At 39.1% G+C, this 16,712-nt stretch overlaps 3 protein-coding genes across 3 annotated transcripts; all 3 read right to left on the bottom strand.

Annotated features, from left to right (window-relative positions):
* On the bottom strand, nt 1-954 carry LOC123948752 (olfactory receptor 52D1-like). The gene has a single exon (XM_046015912.1). It carries the CDS (start codon nt 952-954, stop codon nt 1-3), a length of 954 nt encoding a protein of 317 aa, XP_045871868.1.
* A 4,173-nt stretch (nt 955-5,127) lies between these two features.
* LOC123949859 (olfactory receptor 51L1-like) lies at nt 5,128-6,087 on the bottom strand. Its single transcript, XM_046017541.1, has one exon. It carries the CDS (start codon nt 6,085-6,087, stop codon nt 5,128-5,130), a length of 960 nt encoding a protein of 319 aa, XP_045873497.1.
* A 7,311-nt stretch (nt 6,088-13,398) lies between these two features.
* Nucleotides 13,399-15,591, bottom strand: LOC123948929 (histone-binding protein RBBP4-like). The gene has a single exon (XM_046016135.1). It carries the CDS (start codon nt 15,589-15,591, stop codon nt 14,317-14,319), a length of 1,275 nt encoding a protein of 424 aa, XP_045872091.1. The 3' UTR covers nt 13,399-14,316.
* Nucleotides 15,592-16,712: the final 1,121 nt, after the last annotated feature.

Genomic DNA, 16,712 nt, shown 5'->3' with positions numbered 1-16,712 from the left:
TCAGGATAACCAAGTAACTTTTACCTTTAGAGAACTAAGAACATGGTCTCTAATTTTCTTGGTCCTAATACCATAAACAATAGGGTTAAGGAAAGGTGGTACCAGAAGGTACATATTGGCAATAAATATATGAATTTGGGGGGCCACATTGTGGCCAAAGCGGTGAGTGAGGAAGGTAAAGACAGCTGTGGAGTAGAAAACAAGGATGACACAGACATGGGAGCCACAGGTACCGAGAGCTTTAAAACTTGCTTCCCGTGATGGAAGGCGAAAGACCGCATGGAGGATAAGGACATAAGAGACAGCAATGAAAAAGCCATCACATGAACCAATGACAGAGGCCACACTGAGGCTGTAACGTTTGGTAACTCCTGTGTCCACACACGCCAGCTTCACTACAGCCATGAACTCACAGTAGGTATGGGCAATGATTCGAGTCCTGCAGTAGGGCAGCTGCCTGAGCAGGATGGGATGTGGAGAGAAGAAGACCACCCCCCGGAGTACCACAGAAGCTCCCATTTTGGCAATGCGAGAATGGGTGAGAATCGTGGTATGGCGCAGTGGGTCACAAATGGCCACATAACGGTCAAAGGCCATGGCCAGGAAAAAGCCCGATTCCATAGCAGTAAAACTGTGAATGAAGAACATTTGGGTCAGGCAGGCATCAAAAGCAATGTCATGGGCTCCGAGCCAGAAGAGACAGAGCATTCGGGGCAGGGTGGATGTGGAGAGGACCAGGTCGGTGATGGAGAGCATGCAGAGAAAGAGGAACATAGGCTCATGGAGGCTTCGCTCTGCCCTCACCACGGCCAGGATGGTCACATTCCCCACCACAGCCACCACATACATGGAGCAGAAGGGAATTCCAATCCAGACATGCAGGTGCTCTAGTCCTGGGATGCCCATCAGCAAGAAGGTGTCTGGAGATGTTTGAGATTTATTGGCTGTTCCCATCGTGCTGCTGCTCTCTGTCTTTTCTGGAATGAAGCCTCCTTTTTAGGGCAAAAGTTTTCTGGCAAGATCATCACAAGCAAGTCTGGCAACAAATGAGAAAACAAATCTAAAATACCCTAAAACATCACATTAGAAAACATCAAGGTTGTAATTTAGAGTGAAAAAAACTTGGTGACACAAGGCAAGGCTACACAACCCAACACAAAGCACTTATTCTCAGGCAAGTCATGAATTTTACAAATTTGTTCCAACTAAAAAAACAGAAAAAACCCAACTTGGTAACATCCGTGTACAAGAAAATTCAATTCCACTTTCTGAATTCACCATCTGACCACTTTTCGTTTTTCTTCTTTTTAAATTTAATTTTATTTTGTCAGGGTTCCAAGATTCATTTTTTATGCTCCATGCCCAATGCTCCATGCAATACATGCCCTCCTTAATAACTACCATCAGGCTCACCTAAACCCCACCCTCTCCCCCTCCAAAACCCTCAGGTTTATTTCTCAGAGTCCACAGTCTCTTATGGTTTGTCTGCCCCTCCAATTTCCCTCCTTAATACCCATTACTGGGATAACCCATCCCTCTAAAACCCTTCCCTCTAAAACCCTCAGTTTGTTTCCCAGAGTCCATTGTCTCTCAGGTTCATCTCCCCCTCTGATCCCCCCTTCATTTTCCCTTCCTTCTCCTAATGTCCTCCATATTATTCCTTATGCTCCACAAATAAATGAAACCATATGATAATTGAGTTTCTCTACTTGACTTATTTCACTTAGCATAATTTCCTCCAGTTCTGTCCATGTTGATGCAAAAGTTGGGTATTCATCCTTTCATATGGCTGAGTAATATCCCATTATATGTATGGACCACATCTTCTTTATCCATTCATCCGTTGAAAGACATCTTGGCTCTTTCCACAGTTTGGCTATTACGGACATTGCTGCTGTGAATATTGGGGAACATGTGCCCCTTCTTTTCACTACATCTGTATCTTTGGGATAAATACCCAGTAATGCGATTGCTGGGTCATATTATAACTCTATTCTTAGCTTTTTGAGGAACTTCCACACTGTTTTCCAAAGTGGCTGTACCACCTCGAATCACCACCAACAGTGTAAAAGAGGGTTCCTCTTTCTCCCAACACTTTTTAAACCAACAAATTCATTGAAAGAAGACCTAGCTATCAGTGTTCACATATGCCTAAAAAAAGCAAACAAGCAGATTTTTTTACATGTGACATTTTCTCTTGTGTTGTCATAAATTATGGTATCCTATATGCAGAGATGCAAGTACAAAGGGACCCTTCAATTTTTTTTAATACAACATAAAGCTTCATTAAAACATACTGCATTAATGCTCATATAAGTGTATTCAAATATGCATGGATATATTTAAATAAGCTTATATTTTAAAGCACAAACAAAACACTGTTATACCTATTAAAATACACTCTCCATTTTTTTCTTAGAATTATTAGGCTGGAAATCAAAATCTGAGTGTGAAGATGGTACACAGAGATGTCAACTCTATTATTTACATTTTTAAAGGATTTTATTTGTTTGAGAGAGAGAGAGAGCACAAACAGGGGGAGCAGCAGAGGGAGAGAGAGAAGCAGACTCCCTGTTGAGCAGGAATCCTGACATGGGGCTTGATCCCAGGACCCTGGGACCATGACCTGAGCTGAAGGCAGAAGCTTAACTGACTAAGTCATTAAGGCACCCCTCAACTCTCTTCTTTTAGAAAACCCATTAGGAGGAATGTTTAAATCCCACAAAATTCTAATATGGAAGTCTTTCTGTACTTTGTACTCTCTTATCTGTGCAGATTAATTAGTATGAAGATTAACTACATCAAATATTACAACAGTTAATGTGACTAAGGGGATGTAGAGGTCAGGAGTATTTTGAAAATAAAGGATGTGTAGAGAAAAGCCTGGCTATAGCTTGTTTTTTGATCCCCTTAGTAAACAGACACTTTTTTTTAACCTTACTCCAAAATATTCTTCCTCCCACAAGAATTGCCCTAACTAATGTTGAATGGGAGGAAACTGGCTGTTCTTTGCTCACAGCTGTCTCTGACCTCAAAGCCTGTCCTGGTCAAGAAGCTTTAATGCTCTTTCAATCCTAATTTGGAGTATCTATGACCTTGTGCTCCCTCTACTTCAGAAATAATCAAGAGTAACTATATTTATATCAGTTGTGGAATATAAGGTTCATTCCAATTTATTACATGTCTGTGATCTTTATTCTTAACTTTACTAAGTGTATTTGAAGAGGCAAACATTACTTTTTTGAGGATCTGATAATTCTATAAATGCAAATGTTTGAATGTAGCCCTTTCCTCTCTTTCTCTTTATCTTAACTCACCGAAATTAAAAGCTGAGAGTCATCCAAAGTCAGCTTCTATAGGGAGGAGATGTTAAGACATGTGCTCAGTGAACGGGAGCTGGAATTACATCCAACCGTAAATCCCACTGGATTTATGGGTGTCAATTGTAGAGAAACCAGTGGTCCTCTGGGATACCGGGCCTCTTCCCAAACTACAAGACCTAAATTACTTTTAGGTTTAGCAATTATTATTTACTATCCCTTAAGATAATAAGTAAGGACATTATTATTTCCCAAAGGTCTCTTGAGTGCTAGTTAGCCCACTTCCAGTTTCCACATGTTGACAACCTCCAGTCAGAACATACCTCAAGCCTTCCCTTTTATTCCCTATAAAACTTTCCCACTCTCTGGTGGCCTTTGAATCTCAGCAAAAGGGAAAGAATGATAGCCAATACTATTGCTACGCAAGTTCTAAATAAAATATATCTGCTTGTTCCCACTTATTTATTTCCACAACTGTATGAATGTTTTAATATTTTTGAAGTAATTATTAGTTGCATGTAAGTTTTCAAACTAGTCATTCTTTTTCAATAATTGATTCATTCCTTTCATCATTTATATATTCAATAATTATTTAATGTCACTTTTATGCCAAGCATAATATTCACGCCTATAGGTAGCAAACTCTTTGAAGCACAGTTGCTATACTAGGTAGAACAAGATATGTAAAATATATTACTAATTATTACATAAATACTGGGAACCATAATACATTTTTAAAGTTTTATTTGTCCTCTTTGTTTATTTTTTGCTTTGCACAATTATAGCTGTACCAACTAAGAAAATTCAGTTGCATTTGAAAGTATTTTTATACAACCCTATGCACAGCCAGGTGCCAGATAATTTCAGAATCACAAAGAGTTTTGTGTGTTAAAAAGAGTTCTAGATAAAATTGTGAGATCTTAATCTTTAGCTGTTTCCAGCTACCACAAATTTAAAAGTAGCTACACCCCAGTGAATTACGTTGCTACATGAGTGAAATTCCTCATAGCCAAGGATACCAAAGATAATATTTTTTACATTTAAATAAATAGTATGCCCTAAATTATTAAGATGCATTTAACCCAATGGATTACAATCACAGACTTCACATCATAATATCTAGAGTGTTTAAAAAATGACAGGATCTCAATTTTTATAAAATTAAAATTATTTCTAAAAATTGAACAAGAGAAAAATATGCATATTGTACTTTTCTATTCCAGAGGAAACTAAATATACTTAGTATATTTATATACTATAAACTTTTAAATATATGAATATAAATTTTTAAAATATGATGTGGATACATTGTTAGGATTTCTAACTTCTGCTTTGAGCTCTAAAATGCCTTTATGTCAAGATAAGATTTTTCTCATTGTTAAGAAAGAAGGAAAAAGGAGATATCCAGAGACACTGATATTACAAGAAAGGGAATATTAAATTCCCTGGCAAACACAGAGTATCAGGAAGCAAAGATACATGGGTTTAATATATTTAATGAAGAATTAACAGATAAATCACCCTGGAAAAGATTGGAATTGAAATAGAAGGGAATAGATGGAAATGATTTCTATGACACTTCACTCCAATACATTCATATTTAAAGGGAATTTATGAAGTACATGTTAAGCTGTATAGTACCAATGGACACCAACTGTTCTATAACCACTTCTCAACATACTCTGTTGACTCTATTTCTGTTCTTTACTCTTTTGTTGGCAATTATGATGCCAACTTGCCTAGAGCACATAAATAAGTATGTATTTAAAACATTTAGATTGAAGCCATCATTGACTTGAGGACATGCCTACATCACAGTAGAACTGACTTTTGTGGGGAAAAGCAGATGGAGGATTCCTTGGCGGATCTGTTTGGTCTTCACACTATAGATGATTGGATTGAGCACAGGTGGGACCAATAAGTAGACGTGAGCCATGAAGATATGGATGAGTGGGGAAGAGTGTTTGGCAAAACGATGGATGATAGAGAGCCCAATCATAGGCACATATAGGATGAGTACAACACAGATGTGGGATGCACATGTATTGAGAGCCTTAAGCCTCCCCTCACGTGATGCAATTCTTAATATTGACTGAAGGATGCATATATAAGACACAAAAATACCCAGAGAGTCCATGCCCCACAGCACAATGACCAGAAGCAACCCATATATAATATTAAACATGGTGTCAGCACAGGCAAGGCGAATCATGTCCTGGTGTAGACAATAGGAATGTGAAAGGGTGTGGGAGTGGCAGAAAGGAAAGAAGGCCAACCGGGCCAGAAGTGGAATCATGGCAAAGGCACTTCTAAGCAGGGCTGCAATTCCAATTTTAGCAATAAGTCTTGGTGTGAGAATGGTAGCATATCGTAGAGGATGGCAGATAGCCACATAGCGGTCAAAGGCCATGGCCAAGAGCACGGATGATTCTGTGAAGGAGAAAGTGTGAATAAAAAACATTTGGACCACACAGATATTGAACTGGATTTCCCTGGAAATGGACCACAACACCCTGAAGAGTGATATCATTGTGGGCATGGACATGCCCATGTCAGTGAGGGAGAGCATGGCCAGGAAGTAGTACATGGGCTCATGGAGCCTGGCGTCCGTCCGAACAATATGCAGGATGGTGCAGTTGCCCATTATTCCAACAAGGTAGAGGACACAGAATGGGATGGATATCCAGTGGTGAAATTCCTCATAGCCAGGGATACCTGTGAGATAGAATGTGGAGGACAGGGTATTACTGGAGTTTAAGGTTGCCATGGAGCCCACTGTTAAATCACAACCCAGTTTCAGGATCCCACTCCAATGAGGAGAGCAATGATGATATCAGCATCTGATCCTGGAAAACAAAACAAAACAAGTGAAACTTCAGCGCTTTCTGTAAACACTTTTCCATTCATCCCCACATTTCTTGCTCTTTCTTCATTGCATTGCTGAGCATGGCAAGTTAAGTAAAATATTTACTTTACAACCACAAGGACTTTTCTTCCTGCCTCTCAGATGCAGACCCACTGACATGCTGTCTAAATATGGACAATCTTCTTCTAAATACACTACGAGGAGCAGTATATACACAAAGGGTTCTAGATTACATCTTTCATTTTATAGTTTCCTTCCAGAATTTCCTTGGTGAGAGCTATTGATTTTAACATTACTCTTTTTTTAATGACTCCTTCAGTGATTTACATACAATGACTTATTCTGCCTAAGAACACAGATTTTCAGGAATACTAGAAAACCATGCAGGTACCTTTACAAGATTTGGGCAAGTATGAGTCAGCAGTACTTAAGAACATAAGTAGGTCTTACTAACATATCCCCAATTACAAATTGAAGGAAGTCCTGGTCTTGGACTAACATTGCAATTACAAATTGAAGGAAGTCCTGGTCTTGGACTAACATTGCCAGAAGCTAAGTATGGGCTAAAATAGACTTAATTAAAATAATTTTGAATTTAAAGAAATATAATAATGAAATATGGAATTTCAGATCTTATCAGTCATTTAGAGAACTGGTACCTTCTACAAGGAAAAAAAAAGAAAAATAGGTGCTATAAGAACAGACAGAGTAGTAAGTCATGCTTCAAAGCAAAAACAAGAGAAAATAAGATTAGGAAAGAAAAATGATAATGTTCAGAAAAACATCTGATCTTGAAATGAAATCTTTCCTACTCAGAACAAATGAGAACATTTATTTCCCCCCAATAGATTCCTGTACTTCTTCTGTGGTCAAGAAAAACATCGCTGAAGCAAGAAAGATCAGCCACCTCTCAACATCTCACTTCCCCATCACTTGCCAAGAATTCCTGCTCACCAAAATGCTGTTTTCAGAATTTATAATCCAGGAGACAGATTACTTGCCATTGTAAAAAAAATATGCTTGTCTCTTCCTATCATGTAAAGTCTACTTTCATCCTTTAGGAACTTCAAATCCCTTCCAATCTTCTCTAGCTTCACACAGATAAAACCTGAATTCAGAAATTTTGACTGGAATAATTAATAATCACAATTTTCTAGGAAATGGAAGACCCGTAATCAAGAAATCAAATAAGCAAATGTCAGAGATAGATTCAATCTCTCTGACTACTCACATTACAATTGAACACTGCTCACATATTGTATGACCTGGTGCCTATGGTCCTATTTTCTTCAATCTGCCTGGCTTATTACCACCCCCAATTCCTTATTCTCTTGCCCTGGGCTTGTCTCCTTCACCTTCTTTTCTTCCTTTCTACACTTGAACTCATTACCTTCAATGCCCAGATTTTCCAATATTATTTCTTTTTTATGTTGATTATTTTCCAGTTATCTCATCCTTAATTCAAACATAGAAATATGCCTTCTTTTTACCTCACTGCTTGGTCAGTTCAGACCATTTCTCTGATTTTATAATGGCTCTCTCCCTCTGCCAAGAAGAGTTGAACTTGAAGTTTAATTAAAAACTGGAAGTTACCTGAGCTGGAGGCCAGTCTGAAGCAGCTTTATCATCTCCATGACTTTCTATTGAGGTTTTAGGAGACAACTGTCCACCATTCCCCTCATTCAGACTCTCCCTCTGCTTCCACAAACCTATCCACGTCAGGAATATTCTGGTTCCAAGGCTTCCTCACTTTTTAAGTGGGACAAATGGCATATTTTCCCCTGTAGCAAAGTAGCCTCATCTGTGAACTGTAGATAAAAACAATTTGACAGGATTGTGCTTCAGAATAAAGGAGATTCTGTGGGTGAAAGACTTAGCCTAGTGCCTGACATATAGTGAACATAAAATAATGGTGATAGTGATGAAGACAACAATGACAACAACAATATTTCTTTGAAGTGTAATGGGAGGAAGTAAGATATGAGGAGACTCTGGAGTATCCTCCCAGAGAGAAAACCCCTGAATGGGCATCTCACAAAAGTGACCTAGGTCAGCTGAGTGAAGTGAAGGATATCAGATTCATCTCTGTGTCATCTAGTGAAAAATTCAGCATTGCCATAGGTATCAACTGCTTCATGTTCTTTTACTCTACCCCCAAATTCTTCTGGTAATTTTGATAGCTTTACTTATATACTTTTCATTCTATTCATTGCCAATTTGAGAAGAAAAAAAAAAAAGATACATCCCAGGATAAAATGGGAAGTCTCTTGAAGAAAAGCAATGAGATTTGGGACTACCGTGAGTTTGGAATCTGAGCCGCCATGTTAGTATTCTGAAGTTGCCACCACAACACATATGCACCATATTCCACGTATTCATATGATCTGCCTTGCCTATTATCCCACAACTCCTTGTATTTTGACATGACTTCATTTTGACTGCCCAACTCCTACTACTTCTAATCCTATAATCTCAACTTCATTCACATGGCCTTGTGATGTCTTCTACCATTCCTCAGAAGAGAAGGATGGTGTTTGAGGACTTAGCTTATAAACTCAAAGACTGAAAGGAGTTATAAATTGGGGTTTAGATTTGTGAGTCTCAATTAATGTCATATTAAAAAACACTGATATTTGGGATTCCAGGAGTCTTTGAAGGTGATCTGATATAATCTCAATCACTCTGGAATCTCCATTCTGTCATGTCAGAAAAATAAATTGTCACCCTGTGTAAACATCACATCTTGCCCATGGACACAGACACCACCTACCATAAAGATCTAGGGGATCTCAGGCAGGTCTAATCTGAAAAGTCTGACAGTCTGACCTGAATGCTATAAGAATGAGCATGAACAATGAAGGTATTTTGGTGAAAATTAAGTCCTGTGATGAACTGAGAACCTCTTCCTTCCAGAACAGTCTTCTGGTTCTCCTCCTCACACTCTGGGTGTCCACCCTCCTCTCTTTTGTCTCTCGGGTCCCTTCTGTGTTTTCCTCTTACCTCCCACTTTCATTGTCGCCAGTCCTCACATACCTGGCAGAATAGTACCTCTTGTCATTAGAGACCATTTTAATTCTCAGAGCTTGAAGAAGAGCTTTCAGTGAGATTTGGGACTACCATAAGCTTGGAATCTGAGCCTCCATGTTAGTATTCTGAAGGATTCTGAAGAAGGATCAAATAAATCTTCCTCCAGTCCTTTGAGACATGAAGCCCCAGGATAAATGCAGCACAGTGCATGTAACCCTGTCAGTGCTGCCAGTTCAGTGTGGTTTCTCCCCAGCACTCAGGCTGCAGCAGGGGATGGCAGTTTGGGAATACAGGGGCAAGAAGCCTATTGAGATTCTCTAATGCTTTCTGCCTCAATGTCTGAAACAATCAAGGTAGTCAACACAAGATGAAATATTAGTTTGTATCCAGAATACAATGGGTCAGTAAAGATGTTTGGTTATGGTACAGCCAATGAGAGGGCCTTTTTAAATAGTTAAACTGGGGATGGACCTAGAGTTGGTGTCATAAGAGCTGGAAGTGACATTAGTTCAGTATTATTATTATACATTGGATAAAAATGAGATTCCCTTATGTGATCTGCCTCCCTCAAAATCATACAACAGTGGGTATATGGAAATGTGTGTTCCTTTCCCTCAATTTTGCTGTGAACCTAAAACCACTATAAAAAATAAAATCTATATTTAAAACCACATATAAAACAATAAAACCAATGTTATCACTCAGCTGATTGGCTGGTGTGGTCCTGTGCCCTAGAGCTCTTGATGTAGCAGATTAGTATGATTTATATGATTAAAAATAGATGCTTTTTCTCAACTATTAAAATTCTATGTTTGTCAAAAATACTGACTCCTTAATGTCTCTTTGTGGTTGAGTGGGGCAACAGGGTGGCATGTGCACTAATGAATAATCAGAACTCTCTAGTTGGGATGGGAGTTTCAGTTGTAAATTCACATCTGTTTGGTCCAAGAATGACTTTTAGAAATGTGGTCTTCTGTTAATTTTTCCAACCCCAATTTTGATCTTGGCAATATTGTTCTAATTATAATGCCTTACAACTCTATCATGTGTCCACTCCCCTCACATGTTGTCTATTGAACATACATCCCAAATCGCTAATCTTTAGGCACTGCTGTATTTAATACTTTCAACTGAGAACTGGCTTTTTCAGGAGTTGGGCACCTCAGTATAATAACTGTCCTACAGAAAATGTACTCAAGTACTAAAGAAATTTGCCACTGATAGTCTATGAAAATGAGAGATTATTTATAGCTAATAGTCAAAAAACCCTACCAGTTCCATCTTTGAATGTCTTCTTAGGGAATTGCCAGACAAATGATCTGACTTACTGACTTACCTGGCATTGGATGCCTCTCATTCTCCTTATACTTTAATTTCTCTAATATGAATTTAAATCACTCTTCACAGATTTTCTTATAAAACAAATCAATAACAACATACATTTTGAAACCTCTGCTGATTTAAGTAAGCGAGATGCAAGGAATTTTAGCCTATGGTGAATTTATAATGTCTATAAGTGTTTAAGTAGAAATTATTTATATCATATCACATTTTATCATATGAGCACATATTATTTCTGAGTTACTCTACCTCAGCAAGGACACAATCCAGATAAATATATAGAAATTGTCTTTAGTGACAGACAACTGCAGGAGTATTTTATTTCCTTATTGCAAGGCACTGAGATGATCTCCGTAAATATCTCCTTATTCATGAACGGAGAAGCTTTACTAACTTTTACTAATATATTTCCACAGATGTATTTTCATTAATGTACATGTATGTATATGTAATTTGCTATATTACCAGCATCATATAAATGAAGGAAAGTACTAAGTATTGATATCCAGAGTTAAATGTAGGAAAATCCAAAAATTTTCCATTGGGAAGATAGTTATACCACTTGTAAGCTGAAGAATGTGTAAGAGTCTTAGGTTTGGAGTACTTAGTAAGAAATAGTGTAGTTGTAAGACAATAGAGTGAGACATGGTATGATAGACAGTTTTCATAGAAAATAATCCCCCCACAGATTTGTTAAAGATATTGGTCTAAACAGTTTAGGAACTGCCAAATTATAGGGCAGGGCTTTGAGATTGAAATACCAGAATTTGTGAAGATATGCTGCTTGCTGGGGAATGAGCCAAGGGAAGTTCATTTGCACCAACATGAATTTCATTCAGCATGATGTCAAGATGAGCTTGTTGAGTGTGTCGGAAATGGAACAGCTCCTTGCATTGCTCCTGACTCTCCACTTGTGACACAATTTGTATTTACTTCTGACCTCAGCAGGCAAGAATTGCAGCAATGTGGTTATAATCCACACTCTGAGCTTCCTTCTCTTCCTTACATGTATCCAGTTAATCAGACAGCTTTATGACTTTCTCTCCATTCAGTCCCCTGTCTACACAAATTCATCCAAACTTCCCCTGAGGACCTTTTCTATGCTCTGTACACTTCTGTATTGTCTGACCCCTCCCCACGCCATACTGTGATTTGCTGACTATACTTGTCTCATTTCTTAACACTATAATACAACATTTTAAAAGTCATACTGGTCCCATAATCAACAGCCTCCCCCCGCTGCCACACACACTTTCTTCCTTTTAGGGGCACAACTGACACTATTCCTTGGACACTCTTTTATACCACCCACTGATACCAGAGGCAGGGGAATTCTCAACACCTGAGACCTCAACCACCAGCCAATGCCGGGTTCTTGACTGTGCTGGAGAAAGAATTCAAAGACAAGTCAGAATGAAGTTTAGCAGAAGAAGCTTTATTGCAAAAAACAAAAGTGCACACTCCAGATGAGGAAGTGTGGGCAAACTCAGAAAATCCGAGTTGTGCCAGTTGCACGTTGGGCTCTGATGTTTATGGGTGTTTATAATTTGGGAACAAAATATTCATGTGAGGTTCTGGGTTTAGGAGTGAATTTCTAGAAATTGCATCTAATATTATTCCTGTTCTACGGTAGGTATTATGTGCAAACAGTCTAATTTTTCTCTTGCCGATACTCCATATATAGACATATAGACAAAGCCTACTAGGAATCTTCTCACATCCCAAGTGGAGGGGCCATTCTGTCATTTGAGAGCTAGCTGGCTTTTGTGTGTATGTATGCTGCAGTTAAGCAACAGCAGCAGGATGCTTTTGGTCATGGGAAACCACAGAGCGACCATACGTTTGCTTAATCACCACAAACTGTCAGGTGTCAGACTCGGTTCCCTGTTTTTTTGTTACTCTTGAAAATATCCAGCACTTCCCTATTCTGCCTGCCTCACCCATATTATACACACCTGAAGATTATGGAGTCTTGTGATGAAGAAAAATAACCCTTAAACCAGTGTCCATTGAAGCAGGGATTGGAATATGTATGGCAGAGTGGGCATCAGTACTGAGTTACAGTGATCTACTTGTCCTGTTGTTGAAGTTTCATAGTCAAAATTTCTGCTTACTGTGGTTATATAGCCTTCAATATCCTTAGGGATGAATATTCTCTTTTGAACATGAAAACAGCTGGATGTGTGGGTCAAGGAGTAGGGAATGTCTAGAGAATGACATTTTGGAATCATGATAAAAACAGGGACATGAGAGGACTACAGGGAAACTAGATTATTGGGAAGTTATGTAATAATTTGTCATTCCTAAATGTTCACTCAGAATCACTTGTTTTTCTGAGAACATTCCATGTATTAAACCACATAAATTTTAACTCCAATCAATATAAGTTTAAGTGACTTGTAGAGCATTAGACAGCTGGCAAATGATGGACCTGGTTTGTCTCCACACACTGACTCCAGAGCCCTCATTCTAAAATGTTTTTATAAATTGTCCTAATGACACAATAGTTTATTTGTATTTGTGCATGTGAGACAGTGGATGGTGACTATTCTGTACATAATATTGGAAAATACCATCATCATTATTTGGATTATGGGTGTTGGTTGAAAATATCCCTTTTAAAAATATTCCACAAAGGAGTTGGTCCATATCTGAGCCTTTCTCTTCCTAATTAATGCTTTTGCAGTGCACTTACCCACCATATATGAGCTTTTACCTCAGAGTAAAAAATCATCACCAGACAAAAGCTCTCCAAATCTTACCCTGTCCTACCATTCAGTTTATGTATACTCTTCAAGAAAACACATTTTTACATATTTTCCTTTTTTTGGGGGGGGGGTTTATGTAGAAAAGCAATTTATTCCATTATAAGCACTTACACAGTTAGTCATGGAGAGTAACAGGCCTGCTGGTGAAACAGGTCACCCAAAATAGAGATGGTACCAAACTAGTGGTCAAGGACTAACTCCTAAAAAAAAAAAAAAAAAAAGCAACTCTTACCCAGGATTAATTTAATTTTAAAAACAAATACAAGCTATCAATTTACTCTTCTCAACTCAACTGGACAGTCTACCTGTGGTATGATTGTCAGGTAAAAACATACATCTTTACAACTTGGTGGTCCCAAGTTTTTAAAAAAAACCATTTCACAGAAAGGAAAGAAATATGAAAACAGCTCAAGAAATACACTAACAAGCAAAAATATATGGGGAAAGAGGAACACATAGTTTTGACTTAACTGAAGAAACTGAGAGGAGACTGGTCTACATAGGGAAATGTGCATCCTGGAAAGTCAGGTGTGAAAACTTTAGAATAGGAATTTATATGACTTGAATCTCCCCCATTTCCTGAATAAAAACGACATCTTGTGGTATTTATACTTCATGGCTCAGACACCTACCTCACTTGGCTCTACCCTTCCTCACTTTAGCCTTTACTTAAAAGGAGTCTGTAAAACTTGGGGATATAGCCTAAGAAGAAAAATAATCACACCCAATATTCCCCTTTCTGTGGCTACTTTAGACCTTTGTTACTAGAAAATTCCTGAAGAAAATTTAAATATAAGTCTGTGGCTTTACTGAATCAAGTTCCCCTGTTAATATTTAGAAAACACCCTCTGTTTGGGCTAGTAACATTGTTGATGGTACCTATCATAGAGGGATAGCCAAACAAAGTCTGTGTCTCAAAACCAGTGTTAAATCAATCTCAGGGTTGAGAGGGGAAAAAAGGGGGAGTCTAAAATCACAAGAAGTGCAGACATATCTAGGACCCTTGTCCTTCTGGATCCACGCTTCCTTCAGGATCTTCATCATTGTAAATGTTCTCTGCCACTTGCCACACTTGTATGATATTGTCTTCTGATACAGAACAAATCACCCAAGGTTCATTGGGATTCCAGGAGAAATCAGATATCTTGGCAGTGTGACCGCCGTGAATAAACAATTCTGGTGGCCCATCTTCTGCATCTTCCGGGGATTGTTCCTCTCCAATTTTACTTAAATCCCAAACATTCAGTCTGCGATCAGTACCACTGGAAGCCAAAATGGTCTCATTGTGAGGCGACCACTGAACCTGGAATATTTCATCCTTATGTGATTCAAAGGAATGCAACTTCAGTTTCAGATTTCTCAGATCCCACAAGGCAACAGTTTTGTCAGCTGATCCTGTGGCCAGAATGAATTCACTGTAAGGATTGAAAGATAGGCAGTTTACTTCAGCAGTGTGAGCATCAACTGAGTGGCTTGGTTTGGAAGTATTGTTTGAACGAGTATCCCAGATCATAAGTTTCTGATCATCAGCAACTGACTCAAACAGAGACTCATGGAGCAGATGCCAAGAAACATCTTCTACTACTGCTGTATGCCCTGTAAAGATGGTCTTCGCATCCACAACTTTTCCTTCCTTTGGAACAGCACTGATGTCCCAGAGGCAGATGGTGTGGTCGTCTGAAGTGCTAAGTAAATGTCCACTGAGATTTGGGTTCCAAGAAAGTCCATAGCCTTCCTTCTGATGTCCACGGAGACGCAAGTCTGGGTTGCACTCTCCAGAAGGGTCTGGTTTGGAAGGATGTTTTGTATAGTCAAAAACAAGAACATCACTGGATGGAGTCTTTGTCGCAATGATGCAAGGGTTCTGGGGCATATAACGTGCCTGGTTTACTTCTCCTTCATGGTTGATCTTGATCTCTATTTCAATTTTTCCACTAACTGAGCCAAAACCTCCAAATTCTCCTTTCTCACTGTCGTAGTGTGAAGCATCAAACTGAGCATCATCATTAGGGAGCTGCACACTGGCTATCACAAGATGGTTTTGTTCATCGGACGTGTGTGTTCCCAGGACAAGTCGATGAATGCTGAAGTCTTTCCCTTCTGGTCTGGTTACATCTGGAAGCCACTGTACAGTTAGGCTAGGCCACTCTGGGGCATGGGTCATCACCAAATCGTAAAGAAAAGGGGTGTTCTTTTTCCATATTTTGTACTCTTCGTTGATCACACGTTCTTCTACTGCATCATCAAAGGCTGCTTCCTTGTCGGCCATGGCGGGCAGGCAAGCCTGGGGGATCCCGGGGTCGAGCGTTGCGGGAGGGGCGGGGAGGCTATGGGCGCCTGCTCTGCGCGCGCGGCATCTATTGTTTCCTGCTGCCCCTGCGTGAGGGCCGACTCGCGCCCATATTTTCTTTTCTTTTTTTTTTTTTTGACTTAATGTAAACTTTTATATCTTTTTATCTGTGTTTGTGGCTTCATCAAGAGTTTCACATTTCTGCATAATTGGGTGGCTCAGGCAGTTAAGCATCTGCCTTCAGCTCAGGTCATGATCCCTGAGTCCTGGCATGGAGTCCTGCATCCTGCTCCTGGCTCAATAGGGAGTTTACTTCTCTGCTACTCCCTTGGCTTGTCACACTCTCTCTCTCCCTCTCACTCACTCTCTCTCTAAGTAAATAAAATCTTAAAAAAAATTCACATTTCTCATGCACTTTCACATTCGCTCTTTCTTTCTCTATCCAATTGCACAATTTTTTTCTTTTTTAATTTAAATTCAATTAGACAACATATGGCACATCATTAGCTTCAGATGTAGAGTTCAATAGCTCCTCAGTTGCATATAACACCCAGTGCTCATCACATCATGTGCCCTCCCTAATGCCCATCATCCACTTACCCCAACCCCCCACCCAACTCCCCTTCAGCAACCCTCAGTTTTTTCCTATAGTTAATATAGCCTGTCATGGTTTGCCTCCCTCTCTGATGACTTTCCATTCAGTTTTCCCTCCCTTCCCTTGTGATCACTTGTGCTGTTTCTTATAGTCCACATAATAGTAAAACCATATGATGATTATCTTTATCTGACTGACTTCTTTGGCTCAGCATAATTCCATCCACATTGATGCAAATGGTAAGAGCTCAATTTTTGATGGCTGAGTAATATTCCACAAATACACACACACACACCCACACACCCACATATGAGAGACATAATTGTGTGTATATAGAGAGATATATACATATATACACATATGTGTGTGTGTGTATACACACACATACATATACACACCATGTCTTCTTTATCCATTCATCTGTCAATGGACATCTGTGCTCTTATCACAGTTACGCCTCATGCTGCCAAAAATTTGCCTATAATATTTGACTCTCCAAAACTTA

The sequence above is a fragment of the Meles meles genome, chromosome 8, assembly GCF_922984935.1.
Source record: "Meles meles chromosome 8, mMelMel3.1 paternal haplotype, whole genome shotgun sequence".
Lineage (NCBI taxonomy): Eukaryota > Metazoa > Chordata > Mammalia > Carnivora > Mustelidae > Meles > Meles meles.
This window is presented reverse-complemented; position numbering and strand designations above follow the sequence as displayed.

What these genes read in the sequence shown, in the direction of transcription:
- LOC123948752 (XM_046015912.1), bottom strand. Translation starts at nt 954, where the DNA reads ATGGGAACAGCCAATAAATCTCAAACATCTCCAGACACCTTCTTGCTG.
- LOC123949859 (XM_046017541.1), bottom strand. Translation starts at nt 6,087, where the DNA reads ATGGCAACCTTAAACTCCAGTAATACCCTGTCCTCCACATTCTATCTC.
- LOC123948929 (XM_046016135.1), bottom strand. Translation starts at nt 15,591, where the DNA reads ATGGCCGACAAGGAAGCAGCCTTTGATGATGCAGTAGAAGAACGTGTG.